At 40.1% G+C, this 17,872-nt stretch overlaps 2 protein-coding genes across 2 annotated transcripts; one reads left to right on the top strand and one right to left on the bottom strand.

Annotated features, from left to right (window-relative positions):
- Positions 1–7,472: 7,472 nt before the first annotated feature.
- On the bottom strand, positions 7,473–10,028 carry LOC140312510 (uncharacterized). Its single transcript, XM_072390305.1, has 4 exons — positions 9,920–10,028; positions 9,772–9,818; positions 8,905–9,114; positions 7,473–8,491 (listed from the first exon to the last, which is right to left on the bottom strand). Exons 1-4 carry the CDS (start codon positions 10,026–10,028, stop codon positions 7,748–7,750), a joined length of 1,110 nt encoding a protein of 369 aa, XP_072246406.1. The 3' UTR covers positions 7,473–7,747.
- A 2,812-nt stretch (positions 10,029–12,840) lies between these two features.
- Positions 12,841–17,096, top strand: tmem254 (transmembrane protein 254). The gene is made up of 4 exons (XM_072391444.1): positions 12,841–13,010; positions 14,414–14,517; positions 16,410–16,469; positions 16,682–17,096. Exons 1-4 carry the CDS (start codon positions 12,924–12,926, stop codon positions 16,800–16,802), a joined length of 372 nt encoding a protein of 123 aa, XP_072247545.1. The 5' UTR covers positions 12,841–12,923; the 3' UTR covers positions 16,803–17,096.
- Positions 17,097–17,872: the final 776 nt, after the last annotated feature.

The following is a 17,872-nucleotide window of genomic DNA, read 5'->3' as shown; positions in this document are numbered from 1 at the left end:
ATAGACTACAAACATCCTCCTGAGCAGACAGATAAAGACAGAAAGCATGGACATGGATATGCTTTAAAAAAGGAAACACACACACAGCAGAGCTCACTCTCAAAATGAATCACAGTTTTTGTATGAGAGGCTACGCTCGACAAATTATCAAAAGACATCAGGAAGACGACGAGAAGGCCTTTCACTGTTTACTCTGGGAGCTTTGCTCGGACTGCACACAGAGAGAGAAAGGAAGTTAAACACTGGGGATCAAAGAGAAAATATTCAATTCAGCGAGTTTTCAGTTCAGCTGAAGTCCTCATGACTGCTTTGGCTCCCTGGCTCCGCTGTTGGCAGAAAGATGGTTGGACTTGGGAAAAGATGTGCTTGTCGTGACTGCACTAGTGCTGCGGCAAAACCCCCTACTACTTAAAAAGGAATACTTTTTTTTTTTTAACTCTTTTTTTAAACCGTTTATTTTGCTTTACCAGATATACTTCCTGGAAGATGCATTCTAGAAATCTCATCAGTTAAAAATCCTGCACATGAGTTACACAGAATCTTTTTAACCGTGACCGAAGAGGAAGTTCTCCACCCAGATGCGCCCCCATGGAGTGTTTGTTGATGGAGTTATGTTTGTAGAATATTCATCCTCTTGAGAGAATTCACTACATGTGAATTGTTAAAAAGGAATCTATGAAGGTGATGTTCACCATCACATTACAGAAAGAGTGCTTTTTTTTATCCTAAGTATGATTGTTTTAGAACCCTAACCAAGTAGTTTTGAATCTTAACACTAATATTCTGAAGCTATTGGCTAAGTCTGACAAGGAAGCGACAAACCTTCATGATAACATGTGCTTACATGTAACCAAGCGACCAGCAAAATGTCCATGAGGGTGAGGTTTTAATCTGTTTTAGCCTAAACTATGATCTCTGTCTGACTCCAACCAACTAATGTTATTGACTAAACCAGACCAGGAAGTGACAAAAGTGTTGTATTAAAATCTTATTGCGTTATTGATTGAACGTAACTCAGATGTACATAAGCTGTTGTCTCATGTTGGCTTGGAACTTGTGTCATGAGTTAAAAGAGCTGTGAATGACCGCACTATCCAAACCCTCCATTTCTTGCATATGTTGTTCGAAAACCTGTATATACACACCTTTACAGATGTGCAGGTTGCCAGTTCAGGACAATTATAGGTCTTTGCAGAATGCATGTGCACATTTTTCAATGAAAGTGGGAGTTTCTCAATCAGTGGACCTTTTTCAGTTGCAAGACACGATTGGTTAATTAAGGCAACTAGGACGAACCTTTCCTACCTCAGAGACAAGAGATTCATCAGTACTGTCTGCTGTTTGGGTGTCTTGTGGTGAAGTGACAGAAGTAGCAGGACGGCCCGCTCGCACAGCTGCAATGCCCTCCGAAGTGGAGAAACAGAGACTCTCTGCAACTTCTAACTTTCTCTTTGAGTGATCATAATACATGTAAATAAAGTAATATATGAATATGTAAATAAAAATGATTATCTGAATATGCATTTCCTTTCACTTAAAGGTGACATGTTACGGAAAATTAGCTTTTTTCTGTTTTTGGGAGTATATATTACGGTGTCTGAAGTCACCAGGAAGTGTAAAACTCCCCAAAACCACAACTCTGGCATTTTTTTTAGTGCCCCTCTATTTGAAAGTTCCTCATTTTAAGGAGCCATTCTGATTTCCATTTCAATGTTACGTCTCTCCTCTTGTTCACGCCACCTTTGCTCAGCCTCGGCCTCTGAGTCCTGCCTGCTGGCATCCATCCTGCAGGACTGATCCAGCCAGCTTCTGGTGGAAATGTTCTGTTGTCAGCTGTACCGAGGAGCATGCATCTTACATCTACCACCAGCCTCAGAGGATAAAAGAATGCAGTAGATAAAGAGGGTAACGTTCTAGCAAGAGTTAGCTAAAGAGCTTGTATGTGCAGCAACCATTTCTCATCTATTTCAACAACTTGGTCCAGTTCAACGCTGGACTGAGCCTCAGAGAGGTATAAGTTCCAACTCTCAGTGTCTGAACTGCAGATGAGGGAAATGTAAATATCTGAGAAATTATTCACCATTGTTTATTATTTATCTATTTATTCGTTTTTGTGGTTTTTGCGGTTTTTGCAGTTACTTTTTGAAAGTTTAACATCATTGTTACAACATTACTTTAATGAAGCTTTTTGGTTAAACGGTTACGTTCTGTGGTTCAGATAACCTGAAGCTGTGCATAAGGTGTGTTTTCTGCACAACGCCAGTCCTCTCCTTTTAAAAAATGAATAAATCAGGATCTTACGTGAACAAAGCAGAACCCGAGCAATTAATTAATTAGATAGCTTTATCATGTGCTCTTTCAGGCCAGTCATAGTTTATGATTAATGAGCTGCTTTACTGGAGCAGGATGTTTTGAATCTGTGCAGGACACACACTTAAATCACATGACGCTCAAACATTCTTTCCCATTGTCTGTGAGTTTGTTTCAATTGTAAATCAACTGGCTCCTGACGTAATAGAACTAATCATAATCATTTTTATAAAGTGAAGTTGTTAGGGAGTTCAGCTTAAGTTCATCTGAGATTCATCAGTCACAGATGCAGAACAAATGTAGCTCTGAGAATCTTTTAAAGCAATGCTCTTTTAAGCTTGTCGTATTTCAGAAATAAAGTATACTGTCATAAATGATCTTAAAACTAACGGTTTCATAAATGAGGCCAAAGATTTTAATCCTCGTGAAAACCCTTTGGGAACAGCTGCAGCTGACTGGAGAAGGCTCATATTCTACCAGCTGAGAGGTGTAGAAGTCTCATTAAAAATAACAAAGAGCTCTTAGCTGTAATGATTGATTCTAATTGTTCTGCCACACAATACTCGGTTCATTTGTCACAGTGAAATTGTGAATAAAAAGTCTGTTCTATTTCATTCATGGACACTACAAAGCAGTGACGCCAACTACTTGCGTTGCTTTTAACTACGGTCCTAAAAACAAGAAATACACTCAATTTTAATTCTAAAGATTCTGATTTTTTAACATATTTTTTACAATTTCTTTTTAAATCTGGTCTGTACGCCGTCTTAGAATTTGTTAAATACAACCTCAGGTGAACAATAATACATGAGATATCTTAGTGTGTTATTAATTTAACAAACACTAAGCCAAAATACAGAAGCAGTGTGCGAAAAACTAAACGCACTTTTACTGTTTCTATTAAAAGGTTAAGTAGCAGCCAAGTACAACTAGTCAAGCACATTTGATTCACTGATCATCAGCAAATGTGAGCACCTCGAGAATGTGAGCTTCCTGAGTAGCAGAAGTTTTGGCAGTTTGCTGATCTGAAGCATTCAAAATGCTGAGGACGAAAGCCATCACCAATGATCTGATCTCAGAGACGCAATTGTTGCAGTCCGTCAATTTGAGAAGGGTTATAAGACCACTTCTCAAACTGTTTGGAGATCATCATTCTATGGTGAGAAAGATTATTCACAAGTGGAGAACATTCAAGACAGCTGCCAATCTACCCAGGAGCGGACATCCGAGCAAGTTCACCCAAAGGTCAGATTGTGCAATGCTCAGAGAAACTGCAAAAAACCAAAGAGCTACATCTCTGACTACAGGCCTCGGTTTGCATGTCAAATGTTAAAGTTCATGACAATACAATTGTAAAAAAGACTGATCAAGTATGGCTTGTTTGGAAAGGTTGCCTCCTTTCTAAAAATAACATGGCAGCACAGCTTTGGTTTGTAAAGTTGCATCAGAACAAACCACAAGACTTACTGGAACAATGTCCTTTGGACAGACCACACCAAAGTGGAGATGTTTGGTCATGATGCACAGCAGCACGTTTGGAGAAAACCAAACGCAGCCTGTCAGCACAAACACCTCAAACCAGCTGTCAAGCACGGTGGTGGAGGGCTGATGATCTGGGCTTGTTTTGCAGCATCAGGACCTGGGCACCTTGCAGTCAGTGATAAACTCCTCTGTATACCAAAGTATTCTAGAGTCAAATGGGAAGAAAACTGTCTGGCAGCTAAAAAGAAAAGAATCAAAGTGTCACAATGAACCAGTCAAAGTACAGACCTCAACCTAATTAACCTTAAGAGAGCTGTGCATAAAAGAATGCTCAGAAAACTAAGTGAACTAAAGCAACATTGGACCAAATTTTCTCCACAACAATGTGAGAACTTGTGATTTCTGCTAAATGGCTTCATAAGCGAATAATTTATGGGGGGCATCTAGTTTTTTACACACATTGCTTCTGCATTTTTAAAAAAAGCTATACTTAATTTTTCACGTAATTTCAAGCTAAATTCTTTTCTATTTCAGATGGGTACTGATAATATTTTCCAGGTTTCTGTTATTTTATGCACCTTAAAGCCTTTGGGCACTTATGAATAGGACTAAATATATCCCTGTGACCCAATAGTTCGACTTAAAATGACAAGCATCTGATCTTCTGAACACAGATCCAGTGATAAACTCTTTTTTCTTAACCTCCTCGTTAACCATGTTAACTTTCATTCAAGAGAAAAAAGTATGATTTGCCTGTTTTATGTGCCTAAATTCTGTTGCTTCCATCCAAAAAAGAAAATATTAACAAAGAAAATAAGATTATCTTTACGGATCACTAAAAACCAAATCCTATCATGGTTCACCTCCAGCCCTCAGCTGTTGGTACGTTATTGTGCATTCTGGAACATTTCCTCTGCTGTTCTATCTTTGGTGAGTACAGCAGGGTGAGGAGCCACATTGCCTCCTACGTCTCAGCTTATTGTGTTTTTTTTTTAACTTGTAGGGACAGGAACCCACACCAGACACTAACAAAAGACCAACACCCTTCCTCTCATCATGAGGCTAAAACAGCATGAACATCACAAGGATGCTTCACGGTTGCGGGAAACCACACAAAGCCGCAAACATATAATATCCTGAGTGCCGTCTTAGGCTTTTTCCATTGCATGTTTGATAAATAAATTTGAGCTGTCAGGTTAGGGAAAACACACAGGGTTGATACACAGACTACATTAAATAATTTAGTCTTGACCTGACAATGTAATCTTTCACACCCTCAGGGGGGTTGATCAAGGTTTGTCCAGGGAAAATAAAAGAGAGTAGTCTCAAGTGTAACACTACAAACTTGATACAGCTCTCAACAACACAGTAATTCAGATAGATGACCAAATGCTTGGTACACCTGAAAAGGTATGTACCAAGGGACCGCTTATTAGAACGGAAACAGCTGAGCTAACGGAGAGATGATGAAAGGAGAGAAAATTAGGTGAGCATGAGGTGAGCATGGAGAGCTGGATCCAGGCGGAGTAGAGGGACACTGAGGACCTCTAGCGGGTTGTAATAGTAACGCAGGGAACAACGACATCTCTAAAGAGAAAAATAATCTGAAACATTTTTAACATCATGTGTTAATTTGATTCAGAGCTGTAGGAGATATATAGTCGCATTCTGTAAACGTTTTACCCTTTAAAAGTGGAAAACAAGTGATTTTATGACTGCACTGCCACAGTCAAAAGTCAAAGATGCTAACTGCCGGCAAGGCTTCCGTCATTAGACCTGTAAAAAAAAAAGTAGTCCTCAAACGCCACTCCCTGTAACGTTAGTGCTACTGGAACAACTAACCAACGTAAACGAAATAATGATACTAAGAGGGAAGTTAGAGGCATGCTGGTTGGCAAGCTTAACTGGACACTATGCTCTTGTGGCTAAACACCAAATGAAAAATTGCCATCTGGATTTTGGGGTTCTGGTTGGTTTACTTAGCAAAAGCTATGTCAGGGATCAGAATTAACATTCCACAGGTGGCAGGTTACTTTAAAAGATTTTAGAAACAGTGTTAGTTGAATTAGTTGAATTTCATGTACCACTGCAAGTAATTTAGTTAAATCTGATACAAAGTAACTGTTCACTTCTGTATTTGTATTCAGTAAAAGCTAGGTTAGCAACAACAAAAAGAGATAGCAATGATTAATTGATAAAAGATATTTCCATTTTCATAAAACCTTAATTTGGCAGTTTAGTCATCTGTTGTTAAACTATGTATAATTAATCTGTTCCTGGATCAGTTATAAGAGGAAATTTAATTTGTTTACCGTTTGTACTAAAACAGGTGAAAGTAGCTATCATGCCTTATGAATAGAAGAAAATAATGTATTTTAGCTTGGAAAAAAAACGTGTATTTTTGCATAACTTTAAAAGCCCTCTTACATAGATCCACGGAGTAACAGCAAAGTGCAATGATCTGGCAGGGACCACCAGGAAAATCTATATTTATACTGAAGGAGTAATGACGGGATAAACAACCGGTGGGGCAATTAGCAACGGAAATAAGGTGTTCCAAAACTGAAGTAAAGGTGACAGAAATTAACCAAAAGACACGATATTACCAAAATACAACATTAAACCTCAAAACATGACCAAAAGGAAAACCAGCAGATAGGAAACACCAGAAGGAGAGAAGAAAAGAGAGAATGTAAATACAAAGTGATAACATAAAAAGAAATGGCTAATAAATTCCAATTATCTTTAGCCCCTGTCTGAATTAGACATTTATAAATAAACGTATTTGAATTATTGCTCATCATTCCAAAACTTGGAGCTGATATTTGCAGAAGACGTTGGCACCAAAAACTGAATTTACAGAAACATGAATTGACTAACACAGGAAATTAAGTATTTTGATTACTCTCTGTTGTTACCAGCGTCTTAGTTTTTTCGTGACTTGGCAATTTGTGTTATTCCCAGATTTAAACTCAGTGACTAGGGTGAGGGTCATCTTCTCACTTTACTTTACTATTCAAACTGTCATCAGAAATCAGTTTGGAAAGAATTGGAGCCCAACACAGCTGTCATTGGGTGAGAGGCGGGGTACACCCTGGACAGGTCACCAGTCCATCACAGGGCCACATAGAGACAAACGAGACAAACAACCATGCACGCTCACACTCACTCCTCGGGACTATTTAGAGTCGCCAATGAACCTAGCCTGGGAGGAAGCTGGAGTACCCACGGAACAAAGCATAGTCACTCTGTGCCGGTGTGAAACTTTAGATCATATACAGTATTCACTGACAAAATATCCAGGATTGTACATGATAGACAATGACTGTCTCTGTGTCAAGAGGCACACGCTATCATAAGATTATCCAGATCAGTGTTTTAGCTCGTCTTTATGAATTGATTATTGTTTAATCTGGACCAAAACCATTAATTTCTGCAGTCACATCCAGTCACATCCCAACAGTCTGAAAGAAGTTGTCCTGTTCTCACTCTCTCAACTCAAAGGACTTATTCTAGGGTGACATACATTGACCTCCTTCCACGCTTGAAATCAAATCGGTCACATTTGGATACCAGAGGAATTTGTGTCATGGATTTGCTCTGCAAATGTCAACAGAGCCAAATCTTTGGCTAGGAATTAACACCGTGTCGACCATGGAACAAATAAAGCGATGACAACAATGCTACCCTTTACGGCTCATGATTTATTTTTACAAAAGTGCAGAACATCATAAATAGAGGTTATAAATAGGGAATTGATGAATAAATACACTAACCAAAGCAAACTAGTCATTGTGGGAATAAGAACATAAGCAAAAAAGCTAAGAAAAAAAAAACATTGCAGGATTGTCCAAAAATCACAGCAGAATTTCTGTAAGCAATATACAAATGCTTAAAATTTAAAATGATACATATGATTTTTAATTCTCTTTAGTAAATCATTATCACAGAGTCATCAGCAGAAAGCTGATGACTCTCCAGCAAAGGAGCTCTCCAAACCTCCTCCCAGCCAGTCCTCGTTCAACTCCCTCAGAATCTCCTGCAGGGACAGAACAGGCAGGGAGGCTTTCTGGACTGGCTCCAGTTGTCCTGACCCCCTGCAGTCCTCTGTAGCAGCCCTGCTCCATGAATCCTCCATCTGTACGTACTGACCTTCTACTAGTGGGCTATTCTCAAGGCTAATGTCCCAGTATCCAGAATCAGGTGTATCTGGGGTGGAGGACTGAGAGGTGGAGGGAGGCATGAACATCTGCTGCTCTACAGATCCTGGATACATGAAGGCTGTCTGGTTGGAGTTGGAGCTGAAGCCTCCCAGGGGAGAATTGCACCACGCAGGTGGGACAGGGGAGCTTTGGCTGCCTGGTTGAGGCCAGTAACCCCTGAGGGGTGGACTGGCTGAGTTGCCTAGTTGTCTTCCTTGTTGGAGTCCATACATGGAGCTGTACTGTCCACTGTCCTCAGAGGTGGAGTAGGCAGGAGGACACTGCTCGTAGTAGCTGCCTTCCTCATTTTCCTGCTTCACCTGAGCTGGGTAGGCTGGTGGGGGTCCCTGAGGCCGCACTGGGACACCAAGCGGCCCCCTGTTGGCAACAATGTGAGGTGGAGGAAAAACGTCATGGCCATGGCTGTCAGACTGCCACAGTGCTTTCTTGGCTCCTCTGCACTTCAAGGTGCGAGCTCTTCGGTTCTGAAACCAAACCTGGTGAAGAAGTTTAAAGTTTAGACTGACGGCAGTGCTGATAAACCACACATTCTGTTAATCATTGTTCATCAGCGGCCAAACAGGCACCAGTGGAGTAGGGGGAGAGCAGCTGTAGCGGTTGTCAGCTGGCAGAGTTGTACATTCTGTGTTGAGCGTGTGTTGTCTTTGAAGATAAAGGAATAAAGTGATACAGAGATAATGGTATCTACAGTTGTTTGCAGGATGCATTTGAAAACAAAGCCTTTTTCCTAAAGGTGCAAAACACCTTACAACATGTCTGCATGTGTATGTGTTCTTCATGTACGTGTTCACCTCCGTGAGTAGACACAAGTCCTGATTTTACCAGAAGTAACCTTACAATTTCACAGATTCTTAAGAGTTTCCATTTAAGTTGTTTCATGATCATGTACCTGGATGCGTGACTCTGGAAGGCCTGTTGTCTGGGACAGACTCTCCCTGAGGCTGATGCCAGGGTACGGGTCAGTCTCGAAGGTGGCACGCAGGAGCTCCACATGTTCTTTGGAGAAGCTGGTCCTCTTCCTGCGGCTGGCGCTGCGAGAGGAGCCGCCGCTGGAGGCCACGGACCTGGAATCATCTGAGGGGAGAGAGAGCAGCAGGGTCTACATCAGACAGGATCCTTAACCCTACTTCTCAGTGCAACTTTTTTCATGGAAAAACTGAACCAGAAGTTGTTTGTTGTGTGCACAGCTGTAACCAAACAGGAGATGCCACTTATCCAATTTGCAGTTGAAGAATGTGCTCTCTCTCTTTGTGTGGTTTTTACACTGTACTATCTCAACAAACACGCAGTAAAATGAAGATAGCGCTGTTATGCAGCTGATTATCTGTACGAACAAAGTGCTCATTATTGCAGAGGCGCAGTGATATGTAAATAGCTTTTTTTTTTTGTAATTTACTTCTCTGAACTTCCACTATAAATAAATCTATGATTAAACTGGATTCTGTGCCAAAATGTGTACATTTTCTGCAGGTTTTAGTTTTTGGGTCTATCTTCACGGTAGGTTTCTTCTGTCACTGGTGCACTCATACCTTCTGCACACTAACAGAATATTTGCAACTATTTCATCTCTACTGACACTATTTCATCCAAATTTAATTTGAATACAAAAACTGTCTATATACGTCTACCTACAGCTGCAGATTCTAATTGAAAGAAGAACATTTGATTTAAAAGAAAAAAAAGTTTGGTTTCTATTAACACAACAAGCAAAATCCCTTGTTTTCCTAAATCTAATATATCATCAAACAAATCTTACCATTGCTGGAGTCCTTCCACATGGCAGCAGTTGAAGTTTACGGATCTCTGGACGCAAATGGTCAGGATAGAGGTCAGTGTGGCAGTGTGCTTGCCTCGCTGAGTGTCTCAGTGTCTGTGTGTACCAGAGTACCTTTTATAATGATCACCTGCAACCCCCTGAAGGATCCATCGGGGGCCAGAACAGAGTGGTGGGGTGGGGTGTTGCTTTACTTTGAGGATGGATGGCTGAAAGAAGTACTCTGACCCCAACAGCATCACCCACCCCCCTACTTCACATTATCTCCTACTCCATTTCAGAGTGGTGGCAAGGTCAATGGTAGATATGATGACACATTACAGGATGATTTTGGGCAGAGACAAAAGAAAATCTCTCTGTAATTGATGGCCTCGTCGATACCACTTTGGGATTATTTGTGTCACATATTCAGCAACATGTGACACGTGACATTAGATTCACACGGCAAAGTTGAGAGTCAGGATAAATGTTTCTGTGTCAATTACTTTGTTTCTATCAGGTTGTTTAATGTTACTGATGGCATGAGCTGTTTGAGTGTGTGTTAGAGTTTTGTGGTTCTTAATATATATATTTTGACATTAATGCATGTTATTCTAATGCATAATAATAGATCAAATGCCAGGATACAATGTAACGCAGATGTCTGTAAATGTGCAATAGCAGAGCATAAAGGTAAAGGAAGACTATGAAATAATTCCCATTTTGCCACTGTTCATCATTAGTGGTCGGCGCATACACAGGCAGCTCTGCAAACTATTTAACGTTGATCAACCAACAATAGCCTCAAAGAAATATTTAACTTACAGAGTTTAGCTAACCGCTAATGGTTTGAGCTGAAGCCTATCAGCGGCTTTCATATGCAGAGCAGCTTCCTTTTGTCACACGGGGCAAAAAAACAAAGGGGACTTATCCAGTGATTAATAGGACATTTAGCTGCTGCCACACAGCAGCCTCGTTTCTGTGAAAGGATGCCTCAAAGTAAGTGGCAAGCTTGGTCTAACATGCCCAGGCCTTTTTCTTTGCTTTTATTTTCTTATATTTATAGTTATGACATATGGTTATTTACCCCTTTGACCTGTCCCCTTGTTGGTTGCATTAATTATTTGTCAAAATCAGCTAAACGTGAAAAGCATTGACAATGTAAACACTGCCATTCAATGGTGAGCAAAGTGCAGGAACTGGTTTAAAGTTTTTTTTTTAAAGGTGTATTAGAAGACAATGCAGCTTGAAGTCCAGAGTTATCTGATGTGAGCACAACGAGCCGATGCTGTTTATCTTTATCTGGACAAGGGCCAGAATCAATGACCCTGTGTGTGGACGCGGCTCCTGAAAGTCCCAGAAGCTCCCTCTCTGTGCTGTACTGAAATCCCATCAAAGATCCTCTGGGCTTTCCCAGCTGGTGGAAGCTTTCAAACTTTCGTTTGTGCAAACTACTGATTTTGATGACTATTGCATAATTGCTATTAAAAAAAAAAAAGAAAATACTTTAACATGCAGATTAATCTGGTGACATAATAAAAAGGGAAAGAGTGCTATCAGTAAACCTTCTCATCAGATTACTTGTTATGCTCAAGTTTACATACAATGAACGAGTGATTAAAGATAACTAAACACTGTTTCAGCCAATAGCCTATTCAGCTAATGCAAAATCACTATAAAGAGTCTTGTTTAGTTCAATCTCACTGTCATCTGGTTAAAAAAAAAGTCATCTGATCAGCTTATCACTTCCTGTGAACTGTAAACCATAATCCTCCAGTGAGGTAAACAGTGATGCTGCAAGTGTGTGGGAGCGTGAGGCCGCAGTGCTGCAGTTTGGGACAGGGTGGACGGTGGATGTTGTGCAGTTTTAACCCCAGGAGGAATGAATCAGAGAGACATATTTTACTTTAGCTAAGATTGACTGTTGTTGACTTGGCGATCTTAAAAAGTAAAAAAAAAAAGATGAGACAAAGTGATAGTTTGTCATTTGAAGTAAACAAAGACCTGGTGCTGTTACTCAGTAGAAATAAAGGACATCACAGCTTTAAAAAGGATTCAGCAATCCAAAATATTTGTTTGTTTATTAAGATCCCCATTAGCTTTTTGCCAAGCAAAAACTATTCTTCCTGGAGTCTTTTCAAATCCATTTGTGACAAATAATACATACTTATTACATTACACTAAGAATGAATGAGAAAACATATACTTAATACATACACGTACAAACAAAACATATACAACAAACACCAAACCTAAACCCTACCAGCTCCTACATTGAATCATTATACAAAGATTACACAAAGATACCCAGACCCACTTTACACTAATGGTCAAAATTAAGATCTGAATAATAATCTCTTAGTTTCATTTTAAAACTGACCATGTTTCTTTCTTGTGTGACATAGTTATATAGGCATAGGCCATTCCACTCCTTCATAGCTCTATATAATACTGTACATTGAGAAAGAGCCATGGGTAAAATAAAATAACCTCTAGCAGCATGTCGAGTAGCATGATGATGTATGTGTGAACTAGAAGATCATTTTCTATATAAAATATATGGCATTTTTGTTGCTATAATGTTTCCTTTAAAGTATGGAAAACATAGTAGTTTCTCTTGAAATGCGAAAAATTCTCAAAGTTTGCGGTTTTACAGTGTGATAGTACTTTTTTTGTTACAAAACCATGGCTTCCGTCTTTTAAAAGATATTCAAGATAAACAGTTAACTATCTAAAAATTCTAATATCTAATTGAACTAATCAAGCATTCCATGAAAAGTTTTTATTTGATTTGTTTTTTTAAATCTACTTTAGCCTACATTGTAAAAGTCGATGCCACGCGGGGGCAACACTGAGACACAGCAGATACTGGTCTGTCCTCTGAGGTTAGATAGACGTTTTAAAACATAAAGCATGATTCGAAAGTCCCACCGTTAGAATACCTCACATGTTTATATGCAGCTGTGGTTTGCTTTGTGTTTTGTTTCAATGTACTTGTCCATTTATGTACAAATCTGTACTTAAAAGAAGGAAAAAAAGATACCAGCACTCTACCAACGCCCTCTCCCGGCCCCCTTGCCTTCTTTATATTCCTTTCACGGTTGTTATTACACGGTCATATTTGTCAGTGGGACCAACGTGAAAGGACAGCAACTATGGCTAAAAGTGATGGGAGCGATTACTTTAAAAGGACCAGCCTCTTCTGGATTGTCACCGTTACAGTGATGGTTGGATATTATACTGTAAGTTAAAAAAAACGGTTGAATTGCGCTCGAGCAGAAATGGAATAGCTGCTATTCTGTCTCTTCTCTGTAAACGTCACCGTTCTGTGCTGCGTAAAATATCGTCCGGGTCTACTGAAATTACATGTTTATAATTTATATATTGTGGGTTTTTTCCCCCCTCTGGTGCTGTTTATCGTGCCGTGTTTTGTATAAATGCTGTCGTCGCCATTGCTACCATTTTTCTGATGATAGATAATCTTATCGGCATTCAGTAAGCCCAGTTGGAAGACAGGTTAAACAACCTTTAGTGCAAAGTCCATTATTTATACTTGTGCAACTTATCTGTCCATTGAACGTAGCACCCATTAATATTTGAACAGGCACCGTACGTGGTCTTTTTAATGCGTCTTAACAATGATGTGACGAAAATATAGCAACATAATGTTCCCCCATTCTTTGGCAGGTGCTCGTTAAAGTGTACAGTAAAGCTAATAAATAGATATTGCATTGTGGTTTTACATAGAAGTGCTTCATTAATAGATAGCGTTTGCTGCACTGACCAACAACAGTTATATTTTCAAAATGTTGTCGAAGAAGTCAGAAATGTTGCTGTGCGGGTCAGCATCAACCAAAATGCCTTTTTTTTTTTATCCTGGAAAACGTTGCAGTTCTTCATACACGTCATATTCTTTTATTACCACTTTCCACGCGCTTAGCAGTGGGGGCAGGAAGGTGGTACAAAAGTTGACAAGTGGCACTTATTTCAAGTTTGAGAGTTTTAGCGCTTTTGGTGTGCACTTCAATGTCAATCCAATAAATGGACTCCAGCCTTTATCTGGGGCCGTCCAACCGAGTTCTTTTGTCTTTTCCATTCACGTCATCGGTGCGAACGTGACGGTTAAAGACAAGGCCATTTCAGTTGGCTGACGCGTTTGTACGAATTTGGTCGTTGTAATTTATTTTGGGATGTTTCACAACGAGAAGTTGACAGGTAAACCGATAATATGCTGAAGGAGATTCTGATGTGATTGGTGGTGGTGAGACTCTTCTAGAGTCTGACAGGAACTTAGAGTACGCTCACTCAGATCATCCAAATATGTCTGTTCGTTCTGTTTCATGTGACATAAGTTTAAACAACAACCACAACATGGCGTATAACCCATTTATTAAAGTCGGTACTTGTTCTCACAACAAGGCTGCACTTTGTGGAGGATACAGATGCTACAGTCATGATCCAAAGAGTCATTCATAGTGCCAAACCGCTGTCTTCTTCGGAAAGTCATATCAACAACCCCAGAACTTCTCAGTATTAGTGCCACAGTGTGGGCTTTCAAAAGAGGAGCGAGTCATGCTTCTTCTGGTCAGATGTATACCGTGACATACACGCCACTTTACTAATTTTTTTAAAACTTTTTTTGCAGTGTATAGTGTTTGCACCAGAAAAAATCCCATTCGGGTCCCTCGGTGCGTTTGGCAGCTTCTGCGAATACCTTGTGGAAAACCACGCCGGCTTGATGTACAAAGGGTAAGTGAGTAGATGCCGCTGTTGTTCTGCTGGCATCAGACCTACTCTTCCTGAAGAAAGACATGGAATTAAGTCAACAATTTTAGATAAATGAAGGGACAATGTTTAGATGCATTAATACTACAACACTATCACATTTTTTGGTTAAGAATATAAACACTTTGGTCAGGATGACAACAACACAGCCATTCTCACTTAATGTCAGAAAGAGTTTAGACTTGAATCAGGCCTAAATTGAAATGCACGACTATTTGAAACTGTTTGGGGTCTGCATTGAGCAGAACAACTTCTAATGACGTGCAAAGCACCCGCACAGGGCTTCAATGCAGCGTTTAATCAACGACAGTCTTAATGGTTTTCCTCACTGATAGATCGTTACCACCATCTCCACAGGTCCTTATTATTATTATTGTTTAGCCCTTCAGGTCACATGACCGCTGCAGCACCGTCAGACAGCAATCAAAGCTTTTGGTTCAGTTCTTTTTGAAGTCATGTGACATGCAGCGTTGTTTCTAAGCTGCACTTTTTATTTAAAAAAAAGAGGGTAACTTGAACCCATTGCCCAGTGTTTGATGTTGAATCATTTGTGAAGTGGTTGACCTTTTTTTTCTCTTTAGACTTGTCATATGACTTCAGCTTGCGGTGATGCAGTGGCAGGTGGATGTTGCCTACAACCCCAGTTCCAAAATGTTGGGCTGTTATGCAGAATGTCAATGAAGACAGAATGCAATGTTTTTCCAATCCCATGAACCAATGTTTTATTCACAACTGAACATTTCAAAGTTCGAAAGTAAGACATTTTACTATTTGACGAAAACTGAACCCACTGAACTGAACCAGCAGATGTTGGACCTGGGAGAGGAGTGCTGTACCAATCTCTCCTGAGAAAGGATTCTAGCTGCTCAACAGTCCTGTCCAGTCCAGCACCCACACTCTTCTACCATGAAGCCATGCTGTTGAAACATCTGCTGTGTACAGTTTAACATTGTCTTGCTGAAATATGCAAAGCCTTCCCTGTAGAAGACGTCATCTGGTTGACAATGAATGTTACTCTAAAACCTGTATCTACGCTTGAGCAGTGAAGATGCCTTTCCAGATGTGCAGGTTGCCAGTTCTATAAGCACTAATGTATCCCCATAACGTCAGAGATGAATGCTTTTGAACTGAGCGCTGATAACAAGTCAAATGGTCTCTCTGTTTCTAAGCCTGGAAGACTTGGTGTCCATGATTTCCAAAAAGAAACCTCAGAATTTGCTGTGTCTGACCACCGAACCGATTTGTCTCAGTCCATTTGAAATTAGCTTTGGTGACGATCATGTTCACATCTGTCTCATGATAGAGCTTTAACTGGAGGGCCCGACACTCGCATCCAATATTGATTTTTGGCCGTGTCCCCTGCGCACCGAGAAGTCTTCGGAGTCTCTGAATCTTTTGATGATAGCATGTACGGTGTATGATGGAATATTCAAAGGATTGGAGGGAAGATTACTGTGAAGTGGCTCCAAGCAGATGTTTTTACAGACTGCTGAACCCCTGCATCTCTAAGGTGCACATCCCTGTTGCTGTTTAGCCTAATCAGTCTTTCTTTTTTGTGTCTCCAGCCTTTTGTTGGCCCATCCCAACTTTTTTGAGACATTCAGAATGAGGTCATATCTTGTATTATGTAATACTAAACCGTCTCTCGTTCAACACTTGATGTGTTTTATATTTTCTATCTTGAATGAAACACTGGTTTGTGAGATCTGCAAATCATTGCGTTCTGCTTTCTTTTACATTTTACAACGCGTCCCAACAGTTTTGGATTTGGGCTTGAAGAATACTGTCACTGTTGCTGTGTTATTAGACCACGTTGTTTTTAAGTTAAAGAAGATTTGCTTTTTGTTTTTTCCCAGGTGGTGGGCGGCCCTGGCTATTCATGTCTTTGAGTCCTGTGTTGCACTAAATGTGTGCAGGTAAGAACGATGTCCACGAGGTGGTGCTATACCCTAATATTACCATCTGAACTTTGACTTTTTTGACGCAGGTTCTCCACATAACTTGGGTGTCTTGTAACAAACCTAAAGTTCATTTGAATTGAAATCATTGTGCAACTCCACGGATCAGCAGTTACTGCAGAAGCAATGGAACATTTGAAAACTCGTCTTCATCTCTTGTTTCCTTGCAGCAACAAAGGCATCAGCAACACGGCCACTCGCCGCCTGTGGTTTGTCCAGACCTTTCTGTTTGGCTTTGCCTCCCTTGGCCTTCTCCTCAAGTATGACCCCAAGCGTCCCAAACAGCACTGATGCCAGCAGCAGGAGCTTACAGCTGAATCAGTCTCTCCCCAGTGCCTCTTCCTCTTCCACTATCTCTTTCCCCTTTATATGAATAAGTGTTGAGGTGCACAGATGAGTGTAAATGCAATGATATATCTGTGATTGAGACACTACGTATTTTTCTGACTTAGTTTTTTTTCTATAACCTCTGCCTCCGTGATAGGACAGATAATGGTCTCATTCCGTGTATTTTCTAAACAAAAAAAGCTTAAGGGGGATTGTACTATGATGTAGAAAATAAAATTGTAGTTTTTCTAAAAAAAACCTAATAGAATTGACTTGTTGACTCTGCCTAGAGCCGAAATGTCTGTGCAATACAAGGGGAGTTTTAAATTGAATTGTTCTGTGCTCATGATGTTTACAATCAGCTTCCATGATAGCTCTAGGGATATTCCTCAGCTGCTAACACGATCATATTGTACGAAAGGTTGGCTGCGGGTGCCACTGACTTCAAATGTGCTCCGGGATCAAAAATAAAGAGGCTTGCCCTCAGGTTTCCTTTTTCATATAAAGGTGCTTTGAGCTTTTAAACAACAAACTAAAAGTCTTAATGTTATCGATTTATACTGCATTAACAATAAAGAATTTTTCCGAACTTTTTGTTAGCCCAAGATTGCTCAAGCTTGAATTACTTCACCCTGCGTGTCCCTGAATTTAACAGAATCGTTTATTCAAACCCATATACATGTATGTATGGGAAGCTGAAACTCCGCTGTCATGTCAGTGTGTTCGGGGTACAGTAAATTTGGTAATGCAGGGCTCCGAGTATGTGCTGATAATTTACCCTTCAGAGGTTTCAATCGTGCATGAGATGGAAAACAGATACGGACACTGAATATTAAGAGGTGAGTGAAGATGCTATTAAATACCTGCATCGATGCAGTTTTTCCTTTGTTAAAGACAGTTTATTTCACCCTGAATACCTGTTCATTTAGATCCACTGTTTATGTGTGGAATGTGTTATCCAGTTAAAGTAGAAAACGCTGAAAAGAACAACAGCGTAGTTTGCAAAGAAGTATGAATAAGGCACAAGTCTGCAG

The sequence above is a fragment of the Leuresthes tenuis genome, unplaced genomic scaffold (genome assembly GCF_036924035.1).
Source record: "Leuresthes tenuis unplaced genomic scaffold, fLeuTen1.0.hap1 SCAF_8, whole genome shotgun sequence".
In the NCBI taxonomy this organism is placed as follows: domain Eukaryota; kingdom Metazoa; phylum Chordata; class Actinopteri; order Atheriniformes; family Atherinopsidae; genus Leuresthes; species Leuresthes tenuis.
The sequence above is the reverse complement of the archived record's forward strand: the minus strand, read 5'-3'. Positions and strand labels throughout refer to the sequence as shown.

Coding starts and splice junctions, on each gene's coding strand:
- tmem254 (XM_072391444.1), top strand. CDS start 12,924: ATGGCTAAAAGTGATGGGAGCGATTACTTTAAAAGGACCAGCCTCTTC. Junction 13,011..14,413: donor TGATGGTTGGATATTATACT/GTAAGTTAAAAA, acceptor CTTTTTTTGCAG/TGTATAGTGTTTGCACCAGA. Junction 16,470..16,681: donor GTTGCACTAAATGTGTGCAG/GTAAGAACGATG, acceptor GTTTCCTTGCAG/CAACAAAGGCATCAGCAACA.
- LOC140312510 (XM_072390305.1), bottom strand. CDS start 10,028: ATGCTGTTGGGGTCAGAGTACTTCTTTCAGCCATCCATCCTCAAAGTA. Junction 9,819..9,919: donor GATCCTTCAGGGGGTTGCAG/GTGATCATTATA, acceptor ATTTGCGTCCAG/AGATCCGTAAACTTCAACTG. Junction 8,492..8,904: donor TTCCAGAGTCACGCATCCAG/GTACATGATCAT, acceptor CTTCTTCACCAG/GTTTGGTTTCAGAACCGAAG.